This window comes from Polypterus senegalus, chromosome 14 (genome assembly GCF_016835505.1).
Source record: "Polypterus senegalus isolate Bchr_013 chromosome 14, ASM1683550v1, whole genome shotgun sequence".
In the NCBI taxonomy this organism is placed as follows: domain Eukaryota; kingdom Metazoa; phylum Chordata; class Cladistia; order Polypteriformes; family Polypteridae; genus Polypterus; species Polypterus senegalus.
In genome coordinates, this window is record NC_053167.1 from 5,314,220 (window position 1) to 5,327,625 (window position 13,406).

Below are 13,406 nucleotides of genomic sequence, written 5' to 3' on the forward strand. Positions count from 1 at the left end.
TTATTAAATAACAGTAGAGTAATACATGTTTTGTAGCGAGTCATCTACCAACTGTGCCATCAAGAGTGTCGAATTAGAATTCACAAAAGATCAAACCTGACAGTCAAGAAGAGCTTTTCCTGGAATGACAAATGATCTGTTCCTCCAAATTCACACAAAAGGAGAAACTAAAAGCACAGAAAAGACCCCATAAATTCATGAATCCATCCTGTTGGATGTCAGCAAAACTGGTACATGAAAATTGTGTATTGATGCAGTGTGTTTTTGTTGATACGGTTTTGGTTTCTTCATATGACTATGACACAGTATGAATACGGAACAAAATCTGATAGCACTAATGGACACATAATATATGAGGGAGCTATCTCCATATCAAAATGGTAGGAAAGTCCCAGAATGGTTAAGAATTCATCTTAATTCACTGACATCTCTAATCATTTGTCTAACATCTGTGGGATGTGCCCTTTGGAATCAACAATGACCAACACATCTGTGCCGTACTTTTGACATCTTGTTTACCTAATAATGTGGCCATCTGATGTTTGTGGTAGGACTGTAGCAGCCTAACCATGTAAGCATTCATTTTAAACAACAGGAGTCCTTGGAATGACAAACTGACACAGTAAAATGAGCCCACACACTGGCATAATAGGCAACACCTTACAAGTGGGAGTGGTAAAAGGGCACAAGACTTTACCATCCTGGTGTCCAACTGCTGAGCACATCTCTATATGGACTCTGCTTTGCCTAAACATTATCTTCTTAGGATATTCAGTGGGTCAAGTGAGGCCATTGTGTATGTCGCGTTGCCTCCACTCCCTGGGGCCCAGGCTGAGTAAATTTGAGACTTTTCGTGCCATGCTCTTTTTATGAGTGACTGACGCAACAGTAAAAAGCAAAAAATATGTCCTGGAAACATGAGGAACAAAAAAAAAATGCTAATAAAAGTCTTGGCTAATAGGCTTGCGCTGGTTGAATTATCTCTGAAAGCCTCTTCTAGATCATGTTTCCGCTTTGAAACCTGCAGCAATGAGTTAGGACTGTCTGTTCACTTTGTTCATTTCGTCTCAGTTACAAACGCATGCAGTATCACAAATTAAAATAATGCAGTGGATGCCGACTAGGCAAACAAGTTAAATGTGCCCCAGGCATTGTGGAGTGGGCCCCTCTCCTGCTTAAGGGGCTCATTTTATCTGCCCCCCGCACATAACAGATTTGGAGTTAAGTTGGATCCTATTTTAAGAAGTTCACAGGGATCTGAAATCAGGGGTTGTGCTACATAGAAACAATCCTAATGGCTGGGGAGGTGGTCTGCACAAGGGAGAATGAGAGACAAGAAACCAGAGCAAGTGGGAGTGCAACCATTGATGGCTGGGGAGTGGAGAGATAAACTTGTCATCTCCCTTTAACTACCAAAAACGTTTGGAGTTTTACATAGTCTAATGACAATTTGACAATTTACAAATGCATTAAAATTGTCCAATATTTTAGTTTTCCTCTGCATGGCTGTTTAGTTTACAGTCCTCCTACTGTCATTTGCAGCACTAATAGACTAAAATCAATTTTTGCCCTCAAGTGAAAACAACACATTTTTTCCAAGTCTTCTTTTTCTTCTTCTTTCCTGTAAAACACTCCCCCTTTTTATTTAATATGATTATTCAAATTGGACCGCTAAAGATATGGCAAGTGAAAAAAGGAAAAAAAAAGAACAAAGGATCTCTCAGATTGTCTTTTCTAATCCCCCACAAGTTCAACTAATGGCAGATAAAATGTCACAGGGTGCTATTATCTGCCTTGTTCTTTTAATCATAAACGTGTATCGTTAAATCATCGTTCCAAAACAAAGCAAGATCTTGTTTCATCTTTTTCATAATAGCACAAAAATTCTGATCTGCCAATGATAATCTTAATGGTGATGAATAAAAATTTCCACTGTGAATGTGGCATTAAGACATTCAGGGCTTACAAACTGGACAGAGTCCTTTTATTTTAACCAAAGAGTCTCCTGCGATGAATGATCACCTAAGCTGTTCTTGAAGGCTTTCGTTTGAGTTAACTTGATTGAACTTTATGGAAGGCTGATATTAAATGTATGAAAAGGAGCAGAAAACACTGGGAGGGACACCAGTCCATTACAGGTTAGATTAGGAAATATAACGTATGTACTGTGATGGACAGCCAGCAGCTCAACCCGGCCGGGACACTCCTAGACTAGAAGGATGGGGGGAAGGCAGCCACTTGCCGACACTGCTTCCCCCAAAACACTAGATGATAGCTTCCCTGGAGTGCAGTGGTACTCCGGATTCCCGTAGGGCACTATGGGACATGGGGTTGGGACATACAGCCCTGTTGGGTGCTGTGGGTGCCGCCAGGAGGAGCCGTCAAAGGACATTTATTTTCATTGTGGCCCGGAAGTATGAGGTATTCACGAGGACGGAAGCCCCGAAGTACTTCTGGGCTGAAGAGAATCCCTGTTCTTTATTAGACCCGGATGTGCCAGCCAGTCATGTGGTCGGAACAACAGAAGCACTTCTGGGTCAAGGACTATATAAAGGACTGGTGGAGACCCAGCAAGGGAGCCAGAGTTGGGCGGTGGTATGACAAAGCTTGCTGGGAGGTGTAGAGGAGAAATAATTTATTAGTTGTGCTGACATATTGCTGTTTATTGTGGTTGTGGTGCTTTGGAGGAAATATAAAAGAAGTTAAAATAGTCTTAGTGCTTAAAACCTGTGTCCAGTATGTTTGTCTGTTGGGGGAAAAGGTGAGCAACAGTGCCACCAAGCGTCCACTTTGTGACAGTACATACTGAACAAATTGTTTTTCATGTTTACAAATCCGCATTTTTGCACCGGATATTGCACAAAATAAGTAAAATGTTTATAACAATCATCAATTTTGCCATCTTAACCTTTTTTTAAATTTTCCATCATATGTTTAATTCAGTTTCCTGTCTTAGAAAAATGCTGCCTTTTGTAGTAGCTACTTTCTGGCTAAAGGAGCTAGCTCTATAGACCCTAGGTTTAGCTTTCACTATGTGCACATGGGCAATAAAAACTTTCTGCATTAGTAACGACACATGAAGTCTAGAGGCCCTGATTTTCAATATTAAAACGAGGTCCATCTTTTTTTTTATTACACATATTTGCACTTCCAGTTCGGGTTTTTCACACTCAAGGCTAAGCAGAACAAGTCCGTGGCAATATATGAAAAATCCAGTGTCTTTTGCTCATTTAATTTGCTCAGAATGGAGCTAATCAACACCTTGATGTTTAACCATTGAAGAAGAGGTCTGATGGTGTCAAATTTGAAAAAGCCACTGTGCCAGCTTTACATGTGTAAAGAAGAAGCCAGAAGTATGATGACCCTGATGCAAAAAGAACAGATAAGGATTAAATGGTTTTTTTTTTCAGTTATTTTGCCGGTTGGGTCCTTTTCAACAAAAACCTGAATGCATGGTGGTTAGCACTGTGCTTAGTTTGATTGTTCTTTCTGTGTTATTGTGGTTTGTCCTTTTTCACCTAAAAGTGATTTGATTCTAAACTTGATGTGTTGCTCATTCAATTTAGGAAGTGCATAACCAATATATTATCCTGGGCAGCAGGTGGCTATATAACATTTATAATGTTCTTATAGTATTTTATCAGATCCTGATGATTTTATAAGGTGCGATAATAATCTGATGCCAACTGAGACAGAGTGGGCACAGTATTTCATTATTTGGTTTGAGGATTTGTGGTGCAGACAGAGCATAAACTTGCACCCGTGATAATCATTAGCAAGACACATATTACCAGTTAGGTAAGTTAACAATAGACAAGTCTGCAGACATAAAGGGAAATTGTGGTATAGCCCACCAAACATTTCATACCAAAAGAGCAAACTATTACAGACACACACACACACATACGACTGTTAAATTGGCAGCAGCCTATCCAACAAGAAAGGCAAAAATGCAAAAAATACGTTACACACACACACACTACCACACTTACTCACACTGGGCCTAGAATTGGCAATCCATCCATCCATCCATTTTCCAACCCGCTATATCCTAACTACAGGGTCACGGGGGTCTGCTGGAGCCAGTCCCAGCCAACACAGGGTGCAAGGCAGTAAAAACAAATCCTGGGCAGGGCGCCAGCCCACCACAGATTGGCAATCCACCTAAAAATATATTTCTTTCGGTATATCGAACAAACCCAGAGCTCCCAATTAAAAAAAGAAAAACTGATGCAGACATTTGTGAGACACAGACCTGGAATGAAATTCAAAACAAGGACGCTGACATCATGAGCCAAGAGTGCTAATCATTGAGCCACTTTTTTGCCCTGCAGAGATCCACAACAATTTTAATAAGTATATTTTATTTACAAATTAAAATAAATAAATTATCTGATTAGTATAAGTAAATGGAAAAGTGTTAAAGTGAAGGGCATCAAAGAACAGGGAAACAAAGCTTCAATGTATACTTGAGGCAATAAAACTCGAGCCATTAGGAACGGCAAGTCTGAGGTCAAAGGACCCCTTAAGACCTCTGTGTGCATTCTGCAACATACTGTGTGTCCTAGTATCCGTGATTTTGATGGAATATGACACAGGTCTGGCACTGCGTCTGTTATTAGTGATGGTGATTTTGAAATCCTATCGTATTCAAGGTCAAGAAGAGTAACTTGATTAAAATATTAGCAATGCTGAGAGCCTGAGAAGAGAAAGTCAAGCAATCATAATAATTGTTATGTACCCCATTGAAATGACCCAGAACATGAGTCATCATCCAGTTTTCCCTTGTGTTTCTAAAAGAGTATTGTTATCTGATCAATTAAACATTTCACAACAGATTTGGTGTTTAAATCTTTCCCAAGGTTTGGTTTAGAAAAAAAAATCCATGTTGCACTATTATCAAATCAGATTGCTGACCCCCACCCCACACCCCATCTTTCTGACCTTTTCGACTATTTGTAGGTTTTCCTATCTTGTACTGAGAAACAAAGGTTACACGATCAACAAGTTCCTTTTAGTGAGATCTGTGTTGCTAAATCAGTTGACACTACTGTGCAACACTCCATCTTTTTGTGGTACCAAGACCAACAGGACCCACACTCCATTGTACTCCTATGCCAGTAACTCCACAAGATAACTCTTACTTAACCCTACTCCAGAACTTTGCAAAAACAATTGCTTTTTTATATTACTGAAATAATATATTATTTATATATTATTAAATATATATATATATATATATTGTGATAAATGGCGGTCATTTATCCCGCCAATACCCCAAGCCGCCAGGTGGAGCCCTCCTTGCAGCGTGGAGGTCCCCCGAAGACCAGCAGGGCATCATGGACATTGGAGTTTTTATGCAAAGCCCTGCTGGATGCCGTGGGGGCCACAGGAGGGAGCTGCAGGGAGGACCGAGGGCTTCTTTGTGCCCTGTGACCCAGAGGTTCGTCACAGGAAGAGCGACGGACTTCCGTGTTGAAGAAAAGGACTATTTACCCTGACCAGGAAAGAATAAGGACTTGTGGACTATTGGGCAGAAACACTTCCCGGTCAGGAGGTATAAAAGGACTATGGGAACTCACAGACAATGAGCTGAGCTGGGTGGAAGGGTGGCAACGCGTCTGGAAGCTGGAGGATTGGTTATTTGTGTATTTGGTTTATAGTATTAGTGATTTATATGAGTATTGTGGAGGAGAGTGTGCTTTATACACTGTGGAAGAAAAATAAAGTCGATTTGAGGACTTTTACCTGGTGTCTGGAGTCGTGGACAGGGGTTCAAGGGAGCGAGGGCGCCCCCTATCGTTCACAATATATATATATATATATATATATATTATTCTGCTCAGTTTTAAGTATAATTCAACAGCTTATTAAAAAACAAAGAATAATCTTTCTTCAAAAAAGTTACATAAATATAAAGTATGTTTTAGGTCTATTATGCCTGCTTTCACTATATTTAATACTAGTCGTGCCCCGCAGCTCCGTCCGTATAGTAGTGAAACAGGACAGAGAGGAGGACCCTGCCCGGCTCCATACTCCTGACATCACGCTTCCCCCTCCGCTTGGCCCGCAGCCTCTGTCTCGGATTAGCGTGAATATATCGGTCCTGCAAGCGAACTATGATTCTTAGCGCAATGAGAGAAGTCGTAAAATCAACCAGAATGATCAAGCAAGTTATAGAAAAAAACCTGAACTAAATCTGTTAAGTAGTTCTCTCGTCTGCTAGTTAAGCGGAGGTAAGGAACGCCCCGAGGCTGGCGTGTGAGTAGGGAGGGCCCCGTCCCACTCCCCTTGGTTCGCTGCATGTCTCTCGAATTTGTGCAAATATATTGGTACCGCAAGCAAATTATGGTACATGGTGCAATGGGAGAAGTCGCAAAACTCCACTGGAATGTTCAAGCAAATTAAGGAAAAAAAACCCGTCAAGTAGTTCTCCTCGTGAAAACGGACAGACAGACAAACATTGAACTTTTTAAATAGAGAGATTACGTTGTTCGTATTTTGTTGTTAGATTGTTAAAAAAGCATAGGAAATGCAGATGACGACTTCCTGCTTCACTAGTTCATAACAAGGACAAATTCCTTAAATGTGCTGTACGTACATCTTACAAATGCTTGGGCTTATGGGTGAAAACTGCTTACCTCCAGGACAACGTTTCTTCATCCTGCAGCGCCTGCTCTCTGAGACATGGGTGCATATAGGTGATTCTTCTCCCAGCCCCTCTTGAGTGCTTTTAGTCCGCTCTTGCATTCCCCATCGGAAGCCACATGTCTGTCCATTTTTTGTGCAAGTACCCCATTCGCTCCACTTACCCACCTGGCAACCTTCTAGAGAAAGGATATCAATAAAAAGCAATTGTAAGTGATGGCCCACACAGCCTGAATTAACCTGCTTTCTTGTTCTGAAATTAAATAAATATGCCTTCATAGCATTGCATAAAAATGATATAGGTCGATAGGTCTCAATTAAAATACATGCTAAATTTACAATTCCAAGCTTTCTAAAGTGCCGTATCTCCATGAAAATCAATGTATTATACAGTATGACCATCAGTTATTCTTAACCTGTTAATTCTATTTAAAGATCATAGAGTGAAATGAGCATAATGAAGCAGCATCCAGAACAAGACAGGAACAGGGCAACCTCACTCATCCATTACCATTCATTTGTCCAGGAACAATTTAGAATCATTAAGCAAACTAAGATGCACACTCTTAGGGGGTCTGTACCAACCAAACACTGTGTTAACCGCATATATTGTGAGTTTGTGCTTTTATCATTCGATCTTACGTGCACTCCAGGAAACACTAAACACAACAGATATGGCAATATAACAAGCAGCAGGGTGATGATTCCACTTACCAACACATTCAGACAAATGTGGTGAAGTACCTTCTGGACACGTTACCAGACATTTCCCCTTAAACAGATGAAATCCCCCTTTACATTTCATGCAGAAATCTTTACTGAAGCAGCTCTCACAGTTGGAGGTCTTGCAGCCTAGAAGTAAATGAAAAAACAGTGATTTGATTAACAATATATCATTGTTTCTGTGTGATAGATTGAATAATAATAATGCATTTTATTTAGATAGCACCTTCATGTTGCTTAGCACCAGCAGCCCATGTTTTAAGAAGAACACACACTAACACAAGGAATACACATTTTTAAACAGTTCTCATATAGTGCCTTTTCAATGAAAACACCAGAAAAAAAGCAATGAAGCTCCGTATAGCATAGTTAATGTCAGAGTACACTTTTTAAGCTGTCTCTTTATGGAAAAGAAAGCAGTCTTTCATCACAGAGCACCTTCATCACTGGCCATCGACCACATGTGACACAAGATTTTATGAAACTGACTTCTTTTTGATAGCAAATGATTTGTTATCCTGACACTGGCATAAACAATTTTAATCTGTGACTTGATGGACTGACTTAGACTGGATTTCATTTAAAACTTGAAAAATATCACAAAGTAGGCTGAAGGAAATTTGTCTAAAATGTCTTGTTCTTCTGTCTGTACATCGTAAACAGGCAGGGAAAATGGCAAGTCAATAACCTCACAGTTTAATTTAGGGGCTTGCACAGTATGCTAGCACAGTAAACAATATGTAATGTAATGCAATGGCTATTCATTAAGTTAATAAGCAAATAATAAAAAGGTGGCAGGGTGACACAATGGTTAGTGCTGCTGTCTCACAAAATCAGAGTTATGAGTTAAAACTCACAGCACAGGCACTATCTGTGTGGTTTGTATGTTTTCCCAATGCACCTATGGGTTTTTCTCTTGGTCCCCCTATTTTTGCTGTTATATCCTAAAGATATAAATTTTAAGATAGCTCCCAAATATAAAATCTAAATTGGGCTACCTTTGATTCAAGTTTGAAGTCTTGGTACTATACATACGATTAAATAAGAAAATTATTAAAACTGCTAATATGACGTGTATCTTTATATTGTAAATACTTCTACAGCAGCTTATTTTGCTGAAACTTGGAAATCAATTAAAAAAGCGTATTCACAAAATCACTCTAATAGGAAAATGTAAATGTCAACCACTAAAACCCTGGGTATGTCAAAGTTTCATTGTATCATTTGAGCTCATAATCTGGGATAAAGGACTTCCAAGGAGGAGAATACACTTATTCCTTTGAATAAACTACCCTGCCGTCTTGTTTAAACTAAATGTAAGGCTGTAAACTGATGAAACGCCAAACTCCCCTGTGATGCTACAATCTATATAATGGCAAGTGTAGACTAGGTGACATATCTAAAACTCACTGTGCAGGATCACATTCAGGAATATAAATGAAATCAGTAAGATACAAGTTGCTATAATAAAAATAGCTTTCAGATTTGCTGGGATTTTATACAGGAAGAGTAAAGACCGCCAACCAGACGTCTCTTTTCCCCAGTGTGTCTATTCCACTCACCCTCCATGACAAACACCAGCAGGAGAATCAGTTATTAAATACTGCAATTGTTTTTGAAAGACTGCATCGTTTCTCTTTTTTCAGATGAAGGCATCATTTTTCCTTTGCTGTGTATGCATTAAGAATATGCAAACATCAAGTTATTTATTTAATTATTTTTCCAAAGTAAAAAAAACGGCACTTAATTCACGTTTCATTGCCTGAATGACTTCAATGTTTACTTTAATCGCTTTTCATTTGTTGTTATTTTTTCCTTAACTAAAACCTAAACCACAGCGCCATTAAAGGGAAATTTGTACTTGCTTTGGTCGGAAAAAATTCATCCTTTACTCATGAGCTGTTAAAAAAGACACCATTTCTCATGATGCTTACTATGCTGGACTTTGGTCATCCATCAGAATTTTTTCAACTGTAGTATACATCACACACTGAACGAAACCAGTGGGAATCATGGGTAAGTGTATTTAACATTCAGGCCAGGAAACATTGCTTCACATAAATGGTGATGTAGTCAGTGGCATAGCTAGGGGCGGAGGGGGCGATCATACAATTTGTGTGTAAGCAGCAGGGTTTGGAAAAATATCACTTATGAATGAAAAAAAGTCGGATTTTTATCCACAAATGCTTCAAAAATAATTTTCAGACTGTCCTTCTGTGACGGCATCAGACACAGCAATTGAAATTTATGAGGCAATAACACAAATAAACATAAACATTACACCGATGATAATTTCTAGGAAGATAAACAACTAATTTATAATTTTGTTTCATTATCAATTCCTAATGCGTTCTTGCTCTGCGCAGAAAACATCCCCACCTATCACTTGTACGCTACACTGGTTCTGGTTTTTGCAGTGTAATTATATTAAACTAATAATTAGAACACGGCTTATTAGGCCGGATTTATACTTCACGTGACGCATGCTGCAGCGGACGCTCCTGCTACGCAAGCGTTGTAGTGTTTATACTTGCGCGCGTACTTTATGTAAATCTGGAGGAATCCACCAGGTGGCAGTGCAAGATATTATCGCGGTGAGAACATGTTCGGCTTCTCTGTGTTGTGAATTGCCTAGAACACCTATTAAATTCCGATAACACCTTACCGCAATATCTCTGAAAAGGATGTTTATTGATTAAATCCATAAATCTAGGGATGTATGTGTCCATTCCAGGAAGCATTGGGCCCGAGTGAGAAACAGTCCCTTGACGAGGCCTCAGCTCATCGCAAGGTGAACACAAGCACACACAAGCACACACATACACTAGTGTCATTTTAGAGGCACCAAATCCCCAAATCTGCATATCTTTGGAAGGAAACCGGAGCACAGTGTGGAATACCAGCAACATAACTCCCTGCGAGACAGCAGTGCTATCGCTCCGCCACCGTGACACCCCCATGTGTGTAATTATTCCCCCATGTGTGTATTTATTAACAGTCTTCATTATTTAAACGAAATTATATGTAAAATGTAACATACACATTTTAATGCATTTCATCATGAAAGTGATATCAAGTATAAATCTAAAGATTCTAAATGTGCAGAGAGTTGGAATATCATACATTTAATTTGTTCAGTTTGGCGATCTATTGCTGCTTTCCGCTGCTGAAGCAAAATGCCGACATACAGATGCATTCATGGTTCTTTTATGGCGCTTTTCCACTGCATAGTACGGCACGACACGGTTCAGTTCAGCTCACTTTTGGGGCGTTTTCCACTGGGAACAGTACCTGGTACCTGGTCCTTTTTTTAGTACCACCTCAGCCGAGGTTTCAAGCGCGCCGAACCGTTACCAAAACGTGACGTGTAAACTCTGCTGGTCACTGATTGGACGGAGAAAATCGTCATTACTGCGTCACTGGTTATTCTTTTCTTTAAAGGTACACACACGCGGAAGTTTGTGACCCGTCTCTCCATTGCTGGACGCAGTTTGTTGCATAAGTGGATGAATGTTTCTTCAGACATTCGAAAGTTCTCCAGCCACTGAGTGTTTGTAAAACCGGGAACAATCACATCCCACCACTCTGACACACGGTTAAATGTCCAAACAGATGGTCTGTTGCGGTGACTTTTTTGCAAAATGTGGAAGATCTGTAATATACAGAATCAGCATTTTTAATGTTACACTGGCAGTTAAGTTCATTTTATGCTTTGCAACAGTGATAAAAGTTAGCTAGTGACGTGCTTTTTTTAGATGCTTACCCTTTCGCGTCGTCGAGCTAAAGTGTTGTCGTTGTCTGCGTGTTGTTGTAAAAGTTCCACGGTGTCACGGCAGTAGAGGTGGCGCAACTATAACGACACGTGAATAATCCCGCCCACTCTAAAGCGGTACTAAACTGCAGTCGAAACTCAAACCGAGCCGAACTGAGCCGAACCAAGGTGAGCTGTACTGAACCGTGCTGTGCCGTACTATGCAGTAGAAAAGTGCCTTTATATTCAAGCGTCGCATATTCCCGATCGTAATGACACGATACATTTTAAAAGTCTCACATACCATCTTTTGTGCCATCTATTTTTTATTGTTTTACTTTACCTGCTGTCAGGTCCAAGAAGCTCGTAGAGATTAAAAACTGAGATGACGTTTACGACGGTCTGCTTTAATAATAAAGTAAACTACGAGGTTAAAGTGGACATTTCGAGATTAAAGCCGAAATTTCCACTTTAATCACAAAATACACGTTTTCACCGTGTCCTTTATTTTTTTCTCAGTGGCTCAAATATAACGCTATACATTATGTTGCTGTTGTTAAGTTGCAAAATTTAAAAATAAAAAAGACATATATAAACGACACGATACATTTTAAAAGTCTCACATACCATCTTTTGTGCCGTCTATTTTTTTTTTGCAACTTCACATCGGCTACATAATGTATAGCGCTGTATTTGAACCATTCATCAAACAGCAAAGTGCGCACATCGATCCCCGAAGGATCTCCATAGAGGCTTGCTGTCACATGTAGATAGTAAACAGAGACTCTGACGTCACGTTCCGACTTTTAGCACAATGCGCCCCCCGACTTTTTGCTGGTACTGCAACTCGCGCACGCATCGCGTTAATTTCTGAGGACCTGCTCAGAGGACGCGTGAAATGAACGCTGGGAATGCGTGGCAGCCATGATGCGGGCGCATACGCGTTCTGAGCGTGAAGTATAAATGAGCCCTTAGTGTGCCTATACTATATTCTTCTCTAGTTGATGCTTATAAATAATTATATGTGAAAAACTATTGCTGTTTCTCTATATATGAATAAATCTATGCAAAATGTATCTTCATTTTTCTCTAAACATCATTTTAATTTTCTATTTAAATAGATTAACATATTTAGATATACTGGAGGGTGGTAAATTGAAGCACCATCCCACCCCAAGCGGCATGAACTCGAGCTACGTCACTGGATGTAGTTGAAGTGAAAACCGTGATAACTTGCAAAAAATATTTGAATGAAATTTAGTGGCAAATTTTCTATTAGCTACCTAAATTAGTTTTATGGACTTAGCTGTACCAAACAACTGAAACTTTCAATGAACACAATTCCCAGAAAAAAATATTCATTATATTTTCATCTAAAATGTTTACTTTGGCTCCAAGGAAATAAAAACAAAAACTAACTGTACAAGGGTGCCAGGGGATTTCTGGTATACCAGGTGATGTTACCACAAAAGCAATTCAAGGACAATCAGAAGTACTGTAACTACAGTACCTGTTAAAGACAACTGGGGCAAATGCCCAAAATAAATGACATTGTTCCTTAACCAATGGGTCAGACAGCGTCATCAGAAAACTGCAAGAGTGATTGTGGCTTTGCAATTTTACTTCTCAATGGGTGTTAAAATGATGGCATTGGAAGAATTCGATCAAGTGACAAATTTTGATTAATAAATTATAGTGAAAAGAAACCAGAATTTCTAGAAAGAGAAGTGGGGTTTGCGATGCCATAATAAATGTGCAATATGTTTAGATTGACCCGTGACAATTTCACACCTTGTTTATTACAGCTGGTCTCTTGTTACCTATGCACATTCCTTCTCTACAAGTGTTATATAGACCTTAAATTAGATATTTTATGTGTAAATTAATGGAATCAAGAGCTGCAGTTTAACAAGACATCTCAAACCAGTTACTGTTTCTTAAAAAAAATGACATAAACTTGAAATTAACTGGGCTGGAAGGCTAAAATGACTACCATATGGCAGCATGAAATTTCATTTTTTTGTACTATATTAATATAACCAACACAGTGTCACTTCACTAAAGTGTTTCCAGGATGCATGAAATAAAAGATACCAGTATATCACTGGGCAAACACACATATAAATCAGACTTTGCCCACCAACCAGATGTAATGGCTTGGGATTGCATAAATGGTCCTACATTAACTCTTTCAGGGCTGATGTTGACTTTTGTCAAAATTCAGGAGTGGAGGATGGTAATCAGCTGTAAACTGCAACGAAACTCACCCTTACATTTTAGTTTG

General features: G+C 39.4%; 1 protein-coding gene across 1 annotated transcript in view; it reads right to left on the bottom strand.

Annotated features, from left to right (window-relative positions):
* The window catches only part of rspo4 (R-spondin 4), a 144,908-nt gene that overhangs the window by 52,176 nt on the left and 79,326 nt on the right, over positions 1-13,406 (bottom strand). Inside the window, exons 3-4 of the mRNA XM_039735840.1 lie at positions 7,363-7,500; positions 6,642-6,827 (exon numbers count right to left, since the gene is read on the bottom strand). Of these exons, the coding sequence (XP_039591774.1) occupies positions 6,642-6,827; positions 7,363-7,500 (324 nt within the window). The remainder of the gene's footprint in view (positions 1-6,641; positions 6,828-7,362; positions 7,501-13,406) is intronic.